The sequence below is a fragment of the Dromaius novaehollandiae genome, chromosome 2, assembly GCF_036370855.1.
Source record: "Dromaius novaehollandiae isolate bDroNov1 chromosome 2, bDroNov1.hap1, whole genome shotgun sequence".
Classification (NCBI taxonomy): domain Eukaryota; kingdom Metazoa; phylum Chordata; class Aves; order Casuariiformes; family Dromaiidae; genus Dromaius; species Dromaius novaehollandiae.
The window spans coordinates 156,006,634-156,025,842 of NC_088099.1; the positions used below are offsets into that span (position 1 = coordinate 156,006,634).

At 38.4% G+C, this 19,209-nt stretch overlaps 2 protein-coding genes across 2 annotated transcripts in view; one reads left to right on the top strand and one right to left on the bottom strand.

Annotated features, from left to right (window-relative positions):
• MTBP (MDM2 binding protein) overlaps positions 1-8,860 on the top strand; it is a 32,334-nt gene extending 23,474 nt beyond the window's left edge. Inside the window, exons 18-22 of the mRNA XM_026110074.2 lie at positions 1,973-2,239; positions 3,517-3,763; positions 5,110-5,223; positions 6,763-6,828; positions 8,346-8,860. Of these exons, the coding sequence (XP_025965859.2) occupies positions 1,973-2,239; positions 3,517-3,763; positions 5,110-5,223; positions 6,763-6,828; positions 8,346-8,381 (730 nt within the window). The 3' untranslated portion in view covers positions 8,382-8,860. The remainder of the gene's footprint in view (positions 1-1,972; positions 2,240-3,516; positions 3,764-5,109; positions 5,224-6,762; positions 6,829-8,345) is intronic.
• Positions 8,861-12,036: 3,176 nt separating this feature from the next.
• Positions 12,037-19,209, bottom strand: part of SNTB1 (syntrophin beta 1) — a 120,341-nt gene continuing 113,168 nt past the window's right edge. Inside the window, exons 5-7 of the mRNA XM_026110109.2 lie at positions 18,973-19,169; positions 16,396-16,586; positions 12,037-15,033 (exon numbers count right to left, since the gene is read on the bottom strand). Of these exons, the coding sequence (XP_025965894.2) occupies positions 14,941-15,033; positions 16,396-16,586; positions 18,973-19,169 (481 nt within the window). The 3' untranslated portion in view covers positions 12,037-14,940. The remainder of the gene's footprint in view (positions 15,034-16,395; positions 16,587-18,972; positions 19,170-19,209) is intronic.

The window sequence follows — 19,209 nt, forward strand, 5'->3', positions numbered from 1 at the left end:
CTTGAGTTGCAAAGAGCAAGCAATTGCAGTTAAAGCAGAGTGAGTAACAGGATGGTTTCACTTCTAAAGATAAAAACATTTTCATCTTTGTAGGGAATATGATTACTTAGGGGACTGAGAATTTAAATAAGGAAAATTAAGTACCTTGAAATTTGTAAGTTAGGAGAATTTAGTCTTATCAGATAATGAATTTATTTCTAGTGGAAAGTCTTAATCAGCTGTAGAAATGGATTCTGCAGTCTGTTAAAAGTGAATTTCTCTCTGAATATGGAGATACTCTGAAGAAAGTGGAGAAAATAGATCTAGCAATTTAATGAAATACCGTGTTAGTAGACAGAAAGAATATGTCCAGAGTTCCCAAGAGTAGGTAACATTGGTAAGTTGTTTGGAGGGTGGGCTGAAAGAAGTCTCATACTGCATGTTCAGAATGCTTGCCGAAAAATGGATGGAGTAATACTGGATAATGCTTTTGACCTTTCCTGCAGTAGAGGTAATTTAAGTGACTGGGCAATGAAACACTGGGCTCTCACAAGGAATCTTGGAATTTATTTACACAACAAAAAAGTTAATGTGCATGTTGTATTGTTTTAATCTCACGATCATGCTTCACTGCGTTATCACTGTTCTTTTGATCTTCTTAACTCTGAATACAAAATTATTACATAAAAATGTGAATTTGCTTGCCTTTTTTTTTTAAAAAAAAGAAAAATTGTAATCATAGATTCATTTGCAGCTCCACCAGATTTAATGTAGTGTCCTTTTTTGACTTGGTCGATTTAAGCCACTTAATCCTTGTAATTGATAGGGAGCTAAAAAGTTACTGAAGCTTGTGCTTGTTCAGTGCATACTCTTGTATGTTTAGCATTTAAAAAAAATAGGACTTCCTCATATAGCGGTGCTTATCTTGGACGAGTTTGAAGTATGCATTTCCAAAGAGTGCAGTTAGTGAAGAATCTGTACTAAACAGTAATTAGAATGCTTACCATGCCCTATTTTCCTTGTACTTACATTTACTCAATGTAATCTCATGGCAACCTAGTTTTTGGCACAGCCTGGTTCTTCCTAAAATTATGTCAATATCATTGCATTTTGGGATTCCTGAAGTACTTGTACCTGTTACTTTTTTGACTAGGAAAATTACTTTCTTCCTTTCAGTAAATGCAGATGACTTAGCTTCCAGGTGTACATTACATAGATCCATATGGTGAAGTGAGAGTAGAAATAAACATACAGAGGATAGAGTAGATGCAGAGAAGTCTTTGTTAAGTCTCAGATTTCTTTCAAGTATGTTGGATGTCTCCTAGGAAAAATATGAGGCATATAGCATAATCACACTGTCATATTATGGAGCATTATTTTATATATAATATCTTGTATTTTCTGGGTCTCAAAAGTTTGATGGATGCTTGCAGAGTCTGAGATCTGAAGATAATGAATCCACAGTGCTTTGGGTTCTTTATATGTTTGGGTTCGGAATTGTTCTCCTAACTGTTTTATTAGACTGTCACACTGTTTAGCAATTAACTGAGAGTAACATTTGTAAAGTGTGGATGAAATGTGAAAAGCTTTCAACAAAATATAAAATAAAGGGCTTGGTAATGCAAGTGTAACATAGGGGTGATTATAAGGAGCAAAAAAATCCATTGTTAGCATCCTAGTCCATGTGTATTGTTCAAAGAAAACAGTCTGTTAATGTCCCTGAAAATTTTTATTTGTGACAGCACAGGGTAAAGACTTAAAAATATTTAGTATATAATTTATCTTATATGTTGGAGTTGCACTTGAATGTAGCCAAATCAGTCAGGTGTGGGTTAATTTATTGGGCAATATTTAAGGTATCTTTCAGAACAATACATCAGTTCAAACAAAAAAGTTTTGGAGATTACACCATAGTCAAAAATAAGCTGTTCCATTTTTCTGATTGCAATAAATCAGACTTCTCTCACAGACTTCTCACAAATTTCAATTGTAGGTACTGTCTAGATAACAGAAAAGCTTTAGAGAGAGATGTGGGATATGCTGAACTTCAAACTCGCCTTATTCGATATGAAACTCAGACTACTTGCACCAAGGAGTGCTGCCCTGTACCAGTTGTCCTGAGCCCTCTGCCATCTCCTGCAGTCCTGTCAGAGCCTGGAAGTGTCCCTGATGGAGAGTCTTTACAAAGCGAATTCAGAACAGAGGCATCAAGGCTAAAATGCAGATCAAAAGACTTGGATTGTTTTTATCCCAAGAAGAGGTAATGCACTGAATAAAATAAAACTTTAGTGTGAAATATTTCCGTAGTCTCTTGTGAAATGCATCTTTCCTTTTATCCTGAAATCTTCTTAGGCAAAGCTGTCTAGACAAATGTTCTAGTTGTTTAATTCTCTTCTGTAAGTTCATTTTTTTCTCTAGTGTGACCTCCCATTGATAGCATTAGATTAATCAAAGCCATGCCACACAGACACCTTTTATTTAAGAGATTTGGGGTTGTATTTTGCGAAAAGTGTTTCTTGCCTTTGACAGAATGACAGATAGCCTTATCTAGGACTGAAACTGTCAGAGCTGTTCCAAAACTAATACTAGAGGTTTAGAAAGCTGAGTACTGTACAAACAGAATAGTTGAATTCCTAATCCAAGGACTTCTGGTATAAAATGACCCAGCAAAATCCAGACTCCTTCAGTTGTCAGAGCTATTTATTTCTTTTCTGAAAAACTAATTTTTAAAACCTCCCTTTGTACCATATCCTCACTATCGGGATGCAAACTCTTTGCATCAGTAAAAAATAACTGCCATAAAATATACGAATATTACCTCTAAATGCACTTACTGTGGTAGTACTTTGTTTTCCCTTCTCTCCTGATGTTTGGTAGGTACCCTTTGCAATCTAATCACTGGTCTGCCACAGAAAACCTTTCTAGCAGGGATATTATTCTGGGAATATCCTTATCTTTTGGAACTTACTGAATAGTTAGAAGATGTGATTGTGTTTAGCACTTCATACAACTGATATTTCAGAATTACTAACACTCTTGCTGTTAAAGGATCAAATAATGCAAGGTTTCAGTAGCATTTCAACTTTCAAGTTCCCTTGGATAAAGATTAAAAAAAATTGTGGCGTTCCTGTAGGGCCGAAAGAAATTGAGTAGTTTCAGGAAGTTGTGTCTTAATCCCGAGCTAGGGAAAAGCCAAGCTTGCTGGCCTCCAATCTAGGGAAATCTCCATATGCAAAATTAGTCCTTCTTCCAAAGAGTTTCTCTTCTTAGTTGTCTAATTTATTCAATTTGTTTCTAGAGTATTTTAATCAGAGATACAATGGATTTAAGTGTCAGAGACCAAATCCAGCTGTGAAGTGTTCTCCCAATAGGAAGAAAGTTGCATTAATAGAATACTATCTGCCATTTTCAGATTCTATTTGTTTGCAAGAATGTAGAATACTTAATATGCTTAGCAGTTATGTAGCAGTCTCTATAGCAGAAGCAAAGAACTAATACAAAATCTATTTTTTTTTTCTTTTACTTTTTTTCCTCCAGGCTAACCAAATCTGAGAGCACAGACTCTCTCCTTTCTCAGGCAAGTGGTGGTAGTGGAAATCACTATCCAGTTGCAGCAACAAGGAAGCGCTCAGAAAGATCAGTTTCTTTAGCTTCAGTGCCATTGAAACAGTCCGGTCAACCCCACAAAGTAGCCACAAAGACTGGCTCAGCAAGTCAAATAAATGCGACAGAAGCTGAGACTTCAAAGCCAGCTAAGGAATCGAGATCTCAGAAACATACAAGGGTAAAGATTTATTTTGTTTGCTTCATACTCAGAAAGTGTCTGTTTAACTTCTTTTCCATGTGTGAATTGACTTTTTTTTTTTTTAAAAAACCAAAATGAGGACTGTATGTTCTCTATGCGTTATTAAATTTCATTCTGTTCGCTTCTGCGAGTGAGTCCTGAAGGCATCGAGGAGACTTTTCCAAAAGTAGGAATTGAAAAAGCATATAAGAAATAATTATATGGTGCCCAGGGAAGTTAGGCTGAGAGAGATAACAAATAGGAATAAAAAGGGCAGGAAGAAATATTAATGAGTAGGAGTTACAAAATGTAGAAAATTAATATAAAACCTAAAGACATCAAAGAAACATCTATGCCGGAAAGACAAAGACATCACAGAAGAGCAGGACTATTTTGCGAATGAAAAGATATTCCAGTAGTTGTATATGTCCATTAATAGAACATTTGAATACTTTGATGCAGTAATGTTTAATTAATAGCTGTTTTTATGTCTAGAAGGAGGATAATGTCTTTAATTTTGTTGCCAGTCACAGGTGTCATTATAATGTTTTGGAAAAACTTAAGTGTTGTATTGGATGGTCTGAAATGAAGTTTTTCAGGTTGTTGCCTGCCTGCTGTGAGGGCTTTTGACAATTTTGCTTTGTATCCCAAGGAAAAATTGCAAAATTTGAGAGCCTTGTAAGCAAGCAGCTGAAGGAGATATGTTTAGAATTTCCCAGAAAGTATAGAAGGGTCATTTTCCTGTAAATGATATTCATGTATATTTGCACATGTGAGAAGTCGGGATGGTCTAAATAAGCGTAAAGTGGTGAGAATCATTCACATCTACGGCAAAGTTCAAGCATCTCTGATATGAAGAATGTCAGAGTAAAGTGTTTCATCTAATTCTAGTGTCTGGATTTCTTTTTTTAATATGGATGTATCAAACAGGAAAATATCAATATGAAGGAAAGTAGCATATATGGTGTTTTGGGAAAGAGAAAGCCCAAGACATTGCAGAAATTTTTCTGTCTTCAAAGCTCCGCGTGAATAATCACTGGTCTTCTGCATTGCTGTGACTTCTAAGCATTTTCTTAATTTTTGAGATGAAGGAAGTAAAAATAGATTGTAAAATAACTCTGCCCAAATTTGTCCAGTGGATTAATGGCAGAGGCACAGAGACAAGATCGAACTTCAGGATTTTTTTTTCCCCTCAGTCCTCTCAATGTATTGTAACTCCCATCTTCTCCCATACCACTTATTGTAGGGTAAAGATAAAGAAAACAAATGTGGCTTTGTTTTTCTTAGACAGTTTTTCATGCCAGTAATTGAGATCAACTTTTGAGTGTATTTCTGTTGTTTCCAAGATGCTGAAGGAGGTGGTGGCCAAAACTCTCGAAAAACATGGAATTGCAGAGGATCACAAGTGCTTTGCATCATGCAGCCAGCGTCTGTTTGAGATATCCAAGTTCTACCTAAAGGTAACCAGAAGACATGCTCTTGCAGTTGTTTATATGCTTAATTAAGTGAATCCATTGGTCAGTATAACTGGAGATTGACTATAGGATGACTTGGTTATGCTAGTGTTTCCTAGTTACGTGTTAGTAACATGTTTAGAAATAGAATGCCTGGAAAAATTTTGGACTTGTAATCAAATGCAGAAGCTATTTTTAGAGGGTATTTGGTTTGGTTGGTTTTGATTTTAAACCTAATAAAGCTGTGGTCTTCTATGTGAGGTAACATGTTAAAGCAGTGGTCTGTTAGGTGAGGTCATGCCTATGCTGTATTGCTCTCTTAGCTGCTGTAGTTACCTGGCAGCACCGTGTGGAATTGTATCAGCCTCCTTTTTAGGAGATGAGGAACAATTCTTTGAGCAATACCTAAGAGACTTCGTAAGTCAGTATTTGAGCCCAGGTTACTTAGCCTGGGCCAAAATTGAATAAAAATGTTGTATGGGAGTTTAACAAGCTATTGCTCAGGAGGTGAGCTGCTGTTTCTGTTCATTTGCATGCATTTAGCCTACCACAATTTGTGAACTAACTCAGTTCAGCTTGAACTTCAGTAAAGGTGATTTAAGTTAAAGGAAGTTGCTCTGCAATTGAAGAGGACTGAAAGCTCACACAGACAATTACGGCAGCTTTCTGAGGAGCAGCAACTTCTAAAATAATTAGGACTCAACTGTTCAGTCATTCTGTGAGCACTTCTAAAATCTCCCTGAAATATGCCCTGGAGGAAAATCTCCTAATCCAAAAACAAAAAAACCTGTGTAGGGGCTGAGAGTGATTAGGGGAAGTCAGATGGCTTCCTGGATCCGTTGCAACTGGGAGAGCACAAGGAGGAGTGCTGCAGTGATCTTGTCTTGCAGCCTCAAATCTGCAAGAGCTCTTTGACTCCTTATCTGTGCAGCATGCTTCAGAAGTATGGTATGGTAGCTATCATTTTCCTTTGGAGACAAGTAGCAAACGAATGTCCTTAGTTTTCCTTTCTCTTTATGTAATGTTTTTACATGCTTAATTAGTTTATTAGAGTGGATTAGGCTGGGAAAATTGGACTCTGGAACAGAAAGCAATTCTAGGTTTTTCCTTTCTGCTTTTTTTTTTCTCTCTCCAAGTTCTTCTCTCTATTCTTTGCTTGAATTCTGTCTTGCAGTGTAAGGGCCCAGCGGATTTCCATGCTTACATAGCATTAAGATTTCAGTCAAGACCATAAGAATTTTGAAGGTTATTTGAAGAAAGTGAGGGGAGGGAAGCCTTTCTGGAAGTGTGCGAAAGGTTAGGAAAAGTGGCTCAATCCCACTGTTGAATACTAGGCTTGAACTGCTTTTAGGAAGGATGAAGCACAATTAGAGTGGATTTAGTTTATTTCTTTAAAACAAAATCAAAAATGAAATAAATCTAGTTCTGCGTTTCTATGAAAGATGATAAAAGGATATGTACCCCCAGGTAACTAGTGCTTTTATCATCCAACTAGAGTGAGTGTATGAGCATCCTAATCTCTGTGGTTTTGTGCTTTGTATTCAGGATCTGAAAACTTCTAGAGGACTTCTGGATGAAATGAAGAAAACGGCAAATAACAATGCTAAACAGGTAACACTGATTTGAAAGATGTTCCTATAACTAGCTGAAGCTAAAGGCATGTGCTGCTACTTGGTGTAAGATGGTTTGGTCCACAGCTTTAAGAGATGAACAGAAACATTCCTTTGGCTGTGGTCATGTTTCACTTCTGTGATCTCTCAAAAACTCTCTCTCAATCAATCATCCCATAGCAAAACTTCCATTTGCAAATGCTGATGTTTTAGAAAGCATTCTAGTTACAGCTGGCAATGTGACGTGACACAATGAGAGATGTAAATGAAGAAAATAAACTTTTCCACATCACTGAAAAAATGTATATGAGATTATTCTTTGAGAGAATCTGGACCATTTGGGAATTCTTCTTTCATGTTCAAGGAAATGACATTTCTGTTCAAAAGTCAGGAAGCAACAAAGGATTTATAAAAGGAAATGCATTTCTTCAAAGAAGCAGTGTAAAATCTAGTAATTTTAAGCTTGGGAATATCTGTAACCAAAAGCCAGAAGAGAGATCAAGTGAGCTTATTTCTGTACAGGCAGGACTTTGGTGAACGTTAGTGTAGAGGAAATACCAGGAGTAATAAGTACTCCTGTCCTCCAGAAATTAAGCAACTCTGCTTTAAATTCTGGAAAACACACTGAAGTAACTGCATGATGAGAAGAGGTTTTTTTGATTTTTACAGTATAGTCTTTGAAGTTATAAATTAAATGCAAGGATTTGAACTGGTCTATTTAAATAAAAATCCTTCAAACTCTTGAGGAAAAGTGCTAGATCCCTACTCATGTTGTTCTATCAGAGTAGTATTTATTGTGTTCGGCGCCATGTTCCCCTGTGGGCTGATTCCTACAGATCATAAGGATTCAAAAAGGATAGGTTTTGAGGTTTGGTGTTGAACTAGGGTGTTGGTGTGCCGTTTCTCCCCACCATCTTTGACTGTGAAGACCAGCTGGTAGCTTTATGTATGAACATTACTGCTGTTGGCAAAGGGATATTAAAACTGAGGATCTTCAGAGTTGGCCAACTCTCTCTGTATTAGAGAATACTTTGAAAAGTACCTGGTGAAAAATCTACTTGCCTTGCACTCATCAATGTTCTGAACAACCAGGCAGTTTGGGGAACAGCAGTAACAATGGTGGCAGATACAACACTGTGAAAACAATCCTATCCCTTACGACTTAAAGATTTTTTTTTTTTTTTGATTGAAACGCTAGCTTTCTAGCATTGTGTGTGTACCTTGCTGCTAGTACATGGAGAGTGGGGTGAAGTAGCTCAAATCAAGGGATCTAAAAATGCCTTTTTCTGAAGACAAGGCATTCTGTAGGATTAGATACAATTCTCTGGTAGCACTGCATCTGCTGTTCGTTCATTAACACACTTTCTCTTTCTTCTTTCGAATGGATTACCTTTTAATTCCTGGCAGAGTAAAGGCTACACAGATCAAGAAGGAATTGCTGAAGTACATTACATGGTCTTAATTTCCTTCCAGAACAGGAGCTAGGTGGATAATTCATTTTCTTGTTTATTTTTCTAGGTGATTGAGTGGGTTTTGGAGAAGACTGGCAATTAGAGATATTCAGCCAATGCTATTCACAGCTTCCTGGAAACTTCAGAAACTTCCCATTGTATGAAAAACACTATACTGGATGACAGACAAGCAGGCGCGTGCGCGCGCGCGCATACACACACACACACACACACACACACACACACACGCACACTCTTCAAGGGTTTTGGTTAGAGTAATTGTGTAGATTTAAATCTCAAGTGAAGTAGCATGTTTTGAGTCGTCATACTGAAAGCTTTTAATTTAAAACACAAATGAAAATAGTTTTTTATATACATATTTATTATGTTTAATTGTTGAATACAGCTTGATCTGATTTTTGATAAAACTTTGTACTTTTTTTAACAAGGATTTGTTACTGACATGAGTAAAAAAGATTGTATTTAATTGTAATGACAGGCTATTTTACCTTTTTGCACAAAAAGACCTCTATTCTATTTAGAATTACTTGCTGTTTTATAAATAAACTGAATAAAACTGTTTACAGTGTGGACCTTTTGTAGTGTAAATGACAGGAGTCCCTATTTGTTCTGCAGGTGAATACAAATAGAATTGAAGTCACAACTATCTTTCCATGTCATAATACATGAATAAAATAAGCATGTCTTTTGAAACCTGATGCAACCTCCTATTAAAGGAAGGATGATTATGTGAAGAGGAGTGATAAGCTGAATTTCTGGCATAATTTCATGTGTTCTCTTTGTAACACTCCTTAGAAACAGTTCTGCAGAGGGGGAATAATCAAAATGATAGTAGTAATGATAATTGTGAGAGCTGCGAAACAGCGGGCACATTGTGGTTAAATGTACTAGAGAGAAGTAAATTACTAAATTCAGGCTCAATTTGGCTAAGACTTGGGGGTGTACGTGTTTTGTACTGGTACAGTTATTTAAATTTGTATTATGTTGGAGAGGAGGGGTTCCTGCCAAAGCAAACACATTTTTACAGCTTTCAATGTAGATTCCTTATACCTCAGATAAACTAGCAGGATTAAAATTGATAGGGTCACAGTGTTACTGGCTTGCTATATACTCCTGGAAGGAAAATGAATTAAGCAATACTAATATAAGCAACACTTAAATCAATATGATAAAACTATACTTGAACTAAACCACGTGTAGATCAGACTTTCTTAATACTGTTGAATCTGCTTATCCTCTAAGGAGTCTTTATGACTTCGTTCTTTGCCAAATTCTACTATTGTGTAAAGACAAGCTCTAAGGAGTGTGGTGTTTGTGGGTCTTATTTCTTTTTTTTTAATCCAACAGGATCTTGCATTTAACTCATGTATTCATTTTTTCCAATGTATGTTGTTCTGCTTAAATCTAGATGACCTTTTTTATATGTGGGTGTGTGCTCGTTTTAACTGTGCTCCGAGCTATGTGGCTGCTTTACTGTGACAGTGAGCGCTAGCTAGTACAACGTTCATCTCAGCTGACTAGTCTGCAGTCAGCTCAGGACAAACACAACTTCTTGGAGCTGGATTACATTTAAATAATTATTTAGTAAGTGGATGCACAAAATTGCTCCCATGTATTTGTGTGCATGGCTTATATTTCTTTCTTAAAGTAAGCTACTGAAAGCTGCATTTCGTATTTAAGTGTGGGGATATATTTAAATCCGACCCATATTTACCTTACTGCAGAAGGTTTGGTTGCTTATTTTCGTGTTTATACAAGTCAGGATGCAAGTCATATTCACCAATATACATCTATAGTCCATCCCCAATCCATTTTATGGTCTTAGTATATGAGATTGGCGTGAGACAAAACTGATGTCATGGATATGTGGTAATATGATTACTTCATCTAGTGATATTCACAGTGCAATTACTGTAATACTCCCCTACAAGAAAATTTAACTTGGGTGCAGGCACTTTTCTGAATTCACAGACTCGCCAGTTCCTCCCTGGGAGTTGTTTTCCAGTGCCTATGATTATTTCCATAAGCACAGAAATTGTGATAAAGGAAACAAATTGAGAAGCTATCTCGTATGTGAAAAAGTCACTGATGGGTTTACAGAGGGTGTAATCTTTGTTACTTTAATATTTATGTTTTTTACTCATGCTTCTCACTAAACACTTACATTGAACATGCTGACAGTTGCTTGAAAATTTGCTAATTATCTGCTGTTAAATCATGAAGTCACCTTTGAATTCATGAGTATCCATTTTACACATGAATCCTAATTACTTTATAGAGTGGTTTTTGTTTCCTTCTGGCAAAAATAGCCACGGTAAGCAATTACAAAGTAGTCTATTTATGAGTAAGAAAAATAAGAAACTTAGAACTTAATGCTAGTAATAATCTGGAGCACGTGTGTGTTGAGGCCCCAATTCTGCTTCTAGTGAAATCAAAGGCAAAGTGCCAATTAACTTTTAAGCACTGGTAAGAGGACATTAAGTCTGCAGACTGAAATTAGATCAAACTCCACTTAAACCCAGCTGTGCCTAGTCATGTGAAAAGCTGGATGACATGTGCTTCCATATGCTGTGGAAGGAGGAATACTTACCTCTTCAAAAAAAGAAAATACTTGTTTGTTTGGCAAAGACAAACTTCTAATGATGTTCATGACAACAATTTACCTGGTAGCACCTGAAGAGTTGCATTCAAATTTATAAAGTACCTTTAGAGAAATGGTAGTTCCAGAGATGTTTTTAGGGAAGTGCATAGGTCTTGCCCTGCTCCTCCTATTAAAATAAATAGACTTTCCCTTCTTTGTGGGAACTAGGACAAAGGAACCAGCAGATACGGTGGTTTTTGTTTGTTGTTTTTAATACATACATACTGTAATTCTTAAAGTGTGGACTCTTACAAAACGTCACTATGTTTCCCTGAACACATCAGATCAGCTTTATTTTATGTTTTAACAAACAGCTCATATCACACTTTTCCAGCAACATGTATGTTCCAATATGTATCCAAATCTTCCTGAAGGTGAAGCTTCTATACAGACCTTCTGATCAGAATGCTCAGCTTACAGGCAGCGTCTTGTGAAGAGTGAAACTCTCAAATCACACCTTGGTAGGATTTCCATGGTCTGCTACACCTCAGGTAAGAGTGAACAAACAGCCTTACAATCCCACAGTTAACTTTTCTATTTGGGGCACTAAATTAAGAATTGAAGTGGGGGCGGGGGGAACAAATCTTTTCTCCATGAGCGTTTACGAGAACGAAGCAAGGTGTGCATTCGCCTTGCTCCTTGAATGCTGAGGCTTGAGCAGAAGTTTCTGTTCTCTTCTATGCATGCTGTCACCACGCCGTAAATACCTGCACCAGAGAAAGCCCTATAACGTCAGCAGGTAAGGCCGAACGACCTTACCCAGAACATCCTCTTAGCCTTTAGTAAAGACCAGCCTCAAAAAAAATGCTGTTTAAGTGTGCTTCGAGACTGCCATTGAAAGCACCACTATCGTATGAATACTGAGCTTACTTAATAAAAAGCACCAAGGCACCATTGAAAGTATATTAATACATTTTTACTGATTTTTTTTTTTTAAAGTCATCTGGTCAATATGATAAACCAGATAAACAGTGCTTTCAAGTAATTGAGTTAAGATAGAATGCTAAGGTTTCAAATGTATTTTCCCCAGCCCCAAAACAAAGTACAGCCTTCTAAACAGCTTGTTTGGGTACAAAGTAAGCTCACCTCACAAAAATCCAATAAATGACTTTATTAAATATATTCTTTTCCTCTAAAATATAAATATTCACTATACTCTTATAAATGTGGAGTAGGTCCATATTTCATGTGTCTATCCCATCTAAATATGAATCAGTCCAAAATCTGAAAATGAAGAAATAGCATCTGTAATTATCATATTTTTTCTATAAATATATAATATGAACTTTCTTTGCAAACTGTTTAGTTATTCACTTAAACTTCATATAGTACTGAGCACCTTAGATTACATACTGTGTAATTTAAATGTTTGTACTAATATAGGAATTTGTAGTATTTACAATGCACATACATATTAAGTATAACATTCCAGTGATTTTTAAGTGTTAAAGGAATAAGGAAATAGTGCAGTACAGTTTACAGATGTATTTAACCTACCCTACAGTGCGTAAGTTCTCACTTTTACTTCTGGAACGTCTATAGGAATCTGGGTCCAAATTTTTAAGTGATACTTTGGAACATCAATAAAACAGTTTGCACACAGTGTCCTGAAACACACTTTCTAAGAACTGCCCACACCACTTTACAGTGGGATCTTTGAGTCTGTACTCAAAGACCTGCTCCCGCGACGTATCAACTACACCACAGCTTCTTATCCCAGAAGCTTCCAAAGCGAAGGACAGCCAACTAATTGCTGCAGCAGGTTATGTGACTGGTAGTGATAGCTACATGTGAAATGTACATTTTGGAAATTATTGGTAAGGTATGTAACATACCTCCTAACTTGTGAATTTAGACAAGGAATTAAATTTTAACTGCAAGTACCGTGACAGTAAAAAACGGAAGTTCCCAGCTCCATAAATCATCTTTCTGACTCTTTTTTTGATTGCAGGGAGGTGTTGTAAGTGGGGCTGCTACTCCCAATGTCAATTTAGCTACTGTCCTAAAATGATTATTTTCAGTATTTGTGAATTCAGCCTATCATCTTAAACTTTTAAGTAGTTTTGATGATTTAGATACCTATGACACCAGAAATTAATTCCTACAATGTGAATAAACAGTTTGACTTACTATTAACTCTCAAGACTTAGCTTAAAAACAACATGGAACCCATACTGTGTTTTTAATTTTCTTTGCCAGCCAAGTGACATTAACTTGAAACTTACTGGCTTTCTCAAGTATGAAAGCGCTGCACTACTACAAGTGAACTTCTGTGAACTTCTGATTTATTACTTCCTATACAGTTCCTGTCCTTCCAAGTGTGAATTTAGGGCAAAACTTTAAAAGCAAACCAAAAAAACCCCACTACATGAAGCAGTTCTGCATACAACTTAAGAGCAATATCAATGCAGTCCATATTCTATTTCTCTTTCTTCCTACCCAACCATGTTAGGCCAATTGAGTATTTCCAGGTGCAGCTTACGTGTATCATCTTTGATGGTGAAGGCAGTTTCCAGCATTCCTGCCTTGCTGCCCCCTTTGTCCCCACTGTAACTGTGAACCAGGCTGACTTAGTGAGTCCCATGTATTGACTTAAACCAACAGAGTGTGGTGCAGAACAGGAAATAATAAGTTATGGGTACAGGGGTCAACATCTTAAACAAGTTTTGCCAGCAAGGAATGCATCTAGACTCACACCTGAATGCACTTAAGGTTAACTTAAACTAAAAAAATGAAGTCTTTCTTAATAAGTTCCTTAATGTAGCTGATTTAGCAGCAGGTAAAAGGTCTAAGCTCCAAGTCACTCTCGCAGGCGCAGTTTCGCATTAAGGCTTTTCTGGCAGTAAAGCTTTGTGTTCTTGCTCCTGTGCGTTTTCTCAGTGTTGTGGAGCTGCTTGAGTAATTTTTCTGTTCAAATTTAGAAAACTTTAAAAAAAGAAGTCTTCCTCATTCCCCAAATTTGTTCTTCAATCAAGATCATTTGATTGACAGCTAACTCTACAAGCAGAATCAGCAGAGCTGATGAAGTGGGGTGGGGGTCAGAGGCCAGGAAGCTCTTAGCCTGACTTTCTCTTGGAAAACACTGAAGTGGAAATGTGCTGTCAGAAGCTTACGTCACATTTCAAAATGATTCATCTGACTTTTAACTAAGCCTGGGATCCTGGGTAGCTGAAGCTCAAAGTTATTTGACCCCTTCTGGAACGGGACTATGAAAAATATGTCCTGTGTGCTCATCAGTGAAGGATGTGCCTACCCTACCCTGTTGTGCTCTGTTCTCACTGACAGACTGGCCCTAGCTACATTCCTACAGCTCTTGTTTGGGGTTCATCTCTAGGAACGTGCACAGGATGTCCTATCAGTTAATCTGAAAGTGCCCCTCAGCAGGGGACGCCCCCGCCTCCCCCAGAGCTCTTCACTGACCACCTCTGTATTGCTTTAGAGCATCCTATTCAAAGATGCGTATTTGCATGCTCTGCTGGGTATTCAAGCAACAGGTTCTGATCCCCGCCAAAAATTTTATTTAAATGGTGCACAGGTTAGAACAGAAAAAAAAATACATGAGTTTTTGGTGGTGGGACAATCTTGTTTATAGAACTTCTCAAGCAACCTTGATCTTGCATTACAACCAGGTGCCCACTCTTATCTGCTTAGCCCTTTACTTATTCTATATAAACAAATACACTGAAATAGGCACAATTTATGAATCTGAAACTTTTACACATATAGTAAGTACTATACTCTTCTGCTGTCCAGTATGGGATTTAAAAATCCTGTTATTTACAATGAAATCCATTGTTTTCCTTTTCACGTCATCTCTTTCATCATCTCTTTAGCTGATCAAAATGAAAGCTGGGCCTTGGAAGACTGCCAGACATTACCAAGGCCCAGCACTGAACTCCGGTCTCATGTACGCTGCTAGCTGTTACAGGTTTCTAATGTTGACTGTACTTCCGATTAGCATGGTTGCTCCACTTTTCTTAGAGGAAACAGTGTATCCCACTTATGCCACCAAACCAAGTCTTGTAATCTTAGCTGACAGGAAGGAATGAATGATGAACACAATTGGCTTTGGACAGGAATGAAGGTCCAGTTGCTGAAATTGCAAAAGAGATCAGGTTGAGAATGATTAAATTAGATTACAGCTCAAATAAGCAATCGTCTACTGAGTGTTTACTTGATTAACTGCTGTCTGGAATTTTCAATAGCCTTCTATTAATAACAACCCTTTATCACAACTGTCATATTGTCTCTTATTTGCATACAGCTGTAAATATTTAAGCAACTGAAAGTAAGTAATAAGCATGTTGAGAGCCCATGAGATCTTTGAGTCTCGGGGCTTGCATTCATCTGCGCGAGCAGCAGGACACTAGGAGTCAGACACTGATGCACTTTTCCAAGAAGTTCAACCCCCTACGTCTTTGCAAGCTCTGTTTGAGAACAAGAACGGTTGTGGGACTGCTGTGTCCACCACCCAGTTCTCATCCTTCTCCTTATGCATCTGCTTTTGGTCACTATTAAAGACAAGATATTGCACCTTTATCTGATTCAACATGGTTGTTCCTGGATTCATGGCTTCACACAGCTGCAAGGAGTGAGACTGAACTGAGATTTTTTTTTTCCCCTCCCCATGGCCACAGTTCAATCTCACCATGTGCTTGCTAACTCAGAAAGCCTTATCAGTGTGGGCAGTAGGTTCAAGAGTAGGATAACATCCAAACAAACCAGATTTGTCTTTCACCAATCATATATCAATTTTATCAAGAGCTAACAAATTCCACTCAGAAGCACACTAACAGTCTGCACAACAAGCAGTTTGCAAAGTATGTTACCAAGAGTGATGTGAAGAATTAAGCACCCAACGTGCTCAGGAACGGCTGAAAAATTTGGCGGAAACACCAGGTTTGCATGCATAATTTATGGTATCTAATCTGCTCATAGGAAAAGCACCTTCTTTTTAGGCATTGTGACAGCTAACTTAGAGATGTATGGAGACAGTTTGCATTACATCTGTAGTCCTCAATTTTTTTCAGCAATTAGATGATCAGAAGTGTTTAAAACACAGTTTGTTCCCTTAACAGATAAAGTGCATATGACTAGGTTGGAATTATTATGAATATCATCTCATTCATAAGTATTTTGTCCTTTTACTCACAAAAATTTAAAAGTGATGTGGATAAATATAACAATTCTAACATCTGGCCATGTAGGGATAAAATCTGCTCTTAAATATAAGAAATCTTTTATCCCTCCTTGCACGATTTTACCATTTCATCTCTACCTTTAGTTTGTCTCTTTTTAAAGTCAGCTCATTACCATGCACTGGAAAGCATGGCATCTAAATATTCGTAGTGGAATCTATACTGGCCAGCTGTTATTAGTACTTTTCCATCTTAAAACTTTAAGGCCCACCAAAGAGATGGCAATTTGCATCCCTCTTGCTAAAGGTAGTACTTACAATTTCTCCATCCTTTCCTCCAAAGTCTAAATAAAGCATCCTAATCCCATCATCTGAGGACATTTTTAGTTTTTCATAGGGATATTGTGCAATTGTCTTAGAGAAGGCACCATCTTGTGGTTCAGTTGTAAGAGAGAATCCATGTTCATAATGGATGGTCAAACGGCACTCCTGGCTTTTATATGTGCAAGCTGAATAAGAAAAGAAAATTTAGAATGTAACATTCTTAAAAGCAACAAATCACATTTGGCTGCAGTACCACATGTTAATGATGATATCTGGTTTTACTGTAATAGTGAAAGTGTCTTTCTGTGGTGTATACATCTAGGCGCTGATACAAAAACAATCTGATGACATTTAAGAAGACGCAACATGGCATTTCCTCCTTCCAAACTTTGACAAAGTCACAGCCACTCTTCTTGCTAAGTGTGGCATAGCCAAAATCAATAAACGTATCACACAATGCATTACAAAAATTAGAAGCTGTAAAGAGTATCCCTAAAGAATTTTGACAAAGATGAAGACCCTCTTGAGTCCTCATTAGTGTCACAGTAATTGAAAAAAAGCCCAGATAATTGTATATAATAGCTATTGCAGCAGAAAGTCTCCATCTCTCCCTTAGCTCAGAAACACAGCACCTGATCCAAATTAGGAAAAAGGAGAGTTTAGGTGCGCACATCACAAATTCTCTTTTCCCCTTTACATCTGAACTCCATTGATAACTAAGGTTTTTACCTAAAAGGTTCCCCGAAAGCCTTAGCATTCCTCTTATTCCTAGCAGCACCTGCACTCTGGCAGAGCTGAGCAGGCTGGTGACTATCACATACCCAAGCCCAGGATGCAGAAATTAAGCACTCTTTTTTTTTTTTTTTTAAATCTCCTCTCAGGGGCTCAAGCTGGGAGCCTGTCTCAGCGCATGCCTGACAGCACCCATCTGTCTGCCTTCTGCACAACACGCAGCAGCAGCAGCTGCCACTTTCACTTCAGCCATGGCGAGAGGAGTCAGTGGGGTTCAAATACTGATTTCCAGTTAGGGTTCCATATAAAATACCTTTATCCTTTTCATCAGAGTGATGTCAAGAACAACCCAACTGACTGGCCCAAGCACATAGCAACTGAATCACGGGCCCTCATTCACTCTTTGCGACCTCGTTAACCTGAGCTTAGTTTCTGGATGGTGGCACTGCTCACCAGAAGAAATGGCAAGGGCCCACAGCTACAAGGTCGCTTATATGCTTGGACACAGATGTAAGTATGACGCTGCCAAGAACGGCTCTTAGCACTACCTTCAGCACTGTGTTAAAAGAAAGGACTGATGCCCTCCTGCCACTTTTTGAAAGGAAAGGCTGGGACATCAGCATCGGAGGAGGGCGCTGGGCTCAAGGACAGAGACATGCTCTTGAGGTGGTGCCCCACTAATCATCAGGATTGGCTTCAGCTTCATTCGGAGGCACTTGCCAACAAGCCTGAGTGCCCAGGAAGGTGGAGGGCTGGGCAGCTAACGGCCAGGCATGCCGGCACTCAGGGAGGCCCATGAAGTCTTCACAGAGCTGACTCTGGCCTTGCTGTGGAGCAGGTTTGTTGTTTGGCTCTCAGTCATCTATTTTTAGGTTGAGTGGAGATACAGTTCAATTTTAACAGCCCTACCAACCAGACAACTCTTGCGGGAAGGACTCACAAATCCTATTGTGGTGATGGTCCCAGAAGAGGGCAGAGGGGAAGAGAGGACTGAGGAGCAGAAAGGGGGAATTCAGCCAGATGCTCAAACCCAGCAGTGCTGCCAGATGAGGCACTTAAGAGAAAGGTGCAACCTCAAAGCACTAGAGCCGTTCCAGTGTAACAGCTGGGTTAATAAATGGAGAATTACACCAAAGTATCTGCAGCTGATTACTTTTATTCCAGTCAATTTTGTAGGAAGCACTGAGAAGTGACACTGGCACTGGTGTTCAGTGACTCCTGGCTGTATCTCGTCAGGGAAATGACGAGGTGTCAAGATGAGGCTATGACATTGGTTTGTATTTTTTCACTCTTTTGAAGTGTGCAGATCTGGGTGAATGACTGAACAACTCACACCTGTGAATGTGCTGTCCTCTGCTTCCTCCCTTTGCAGGAAAAACTCCCACCAGTCTCTCAGGTCTCTTGGGTCTCACAAAAATGCTCTTTTCTGTAGGTTTCTGGAAAACAGCAGGCAGCTGCTCCCTTCTACACCTGACAAGCACTTCTCAGTGACACACAGTCCTACACAGCCATACAGGGCTGCTGACAAACATGTGTCTGAAACAGTGTGAGAGAAACAAGATGAAAAATCAGAATGACAGCAATGGTGGCCTAGTTTTATGGCACTGGCCAGAGACGCCACACAAGCCGGAGCTGGGTGGGAAAGCAAGGAAACAAAATTTTCAACATAGAGAACTTCAATTTGTACATTTTTGAAATGGCCCCTCTCTAGCAGAAATGGCTTGAACTTCCCAGTACTGTGGACTAATGACTAGTAACCTTGGTCTGTATAATAGAGCAGGCATAAGGACAAAATCCAACGAGCACATGTGAAGAAGGGACACTCCACGTGTTACTCACATGTTGTGATTTCTGTGATGAGCTCTGCAGAATTGTGACAGCCCTGTACAACGCTCCTCGTCCACAGTGAGAGGTCTCTGCTAGTCTCCGTCCGGAAAAGGTGGGTTTCAATCCCTTGCCTTGTACCAGTACGGGTTGCGAAAGACAAATCCACCCCAGACTGTGGTGAGCCTTTTCCTGGGCCAGAATGGACCAACCTGAAATTGGATTTGAAAATACATTAATGAATAAAAATAC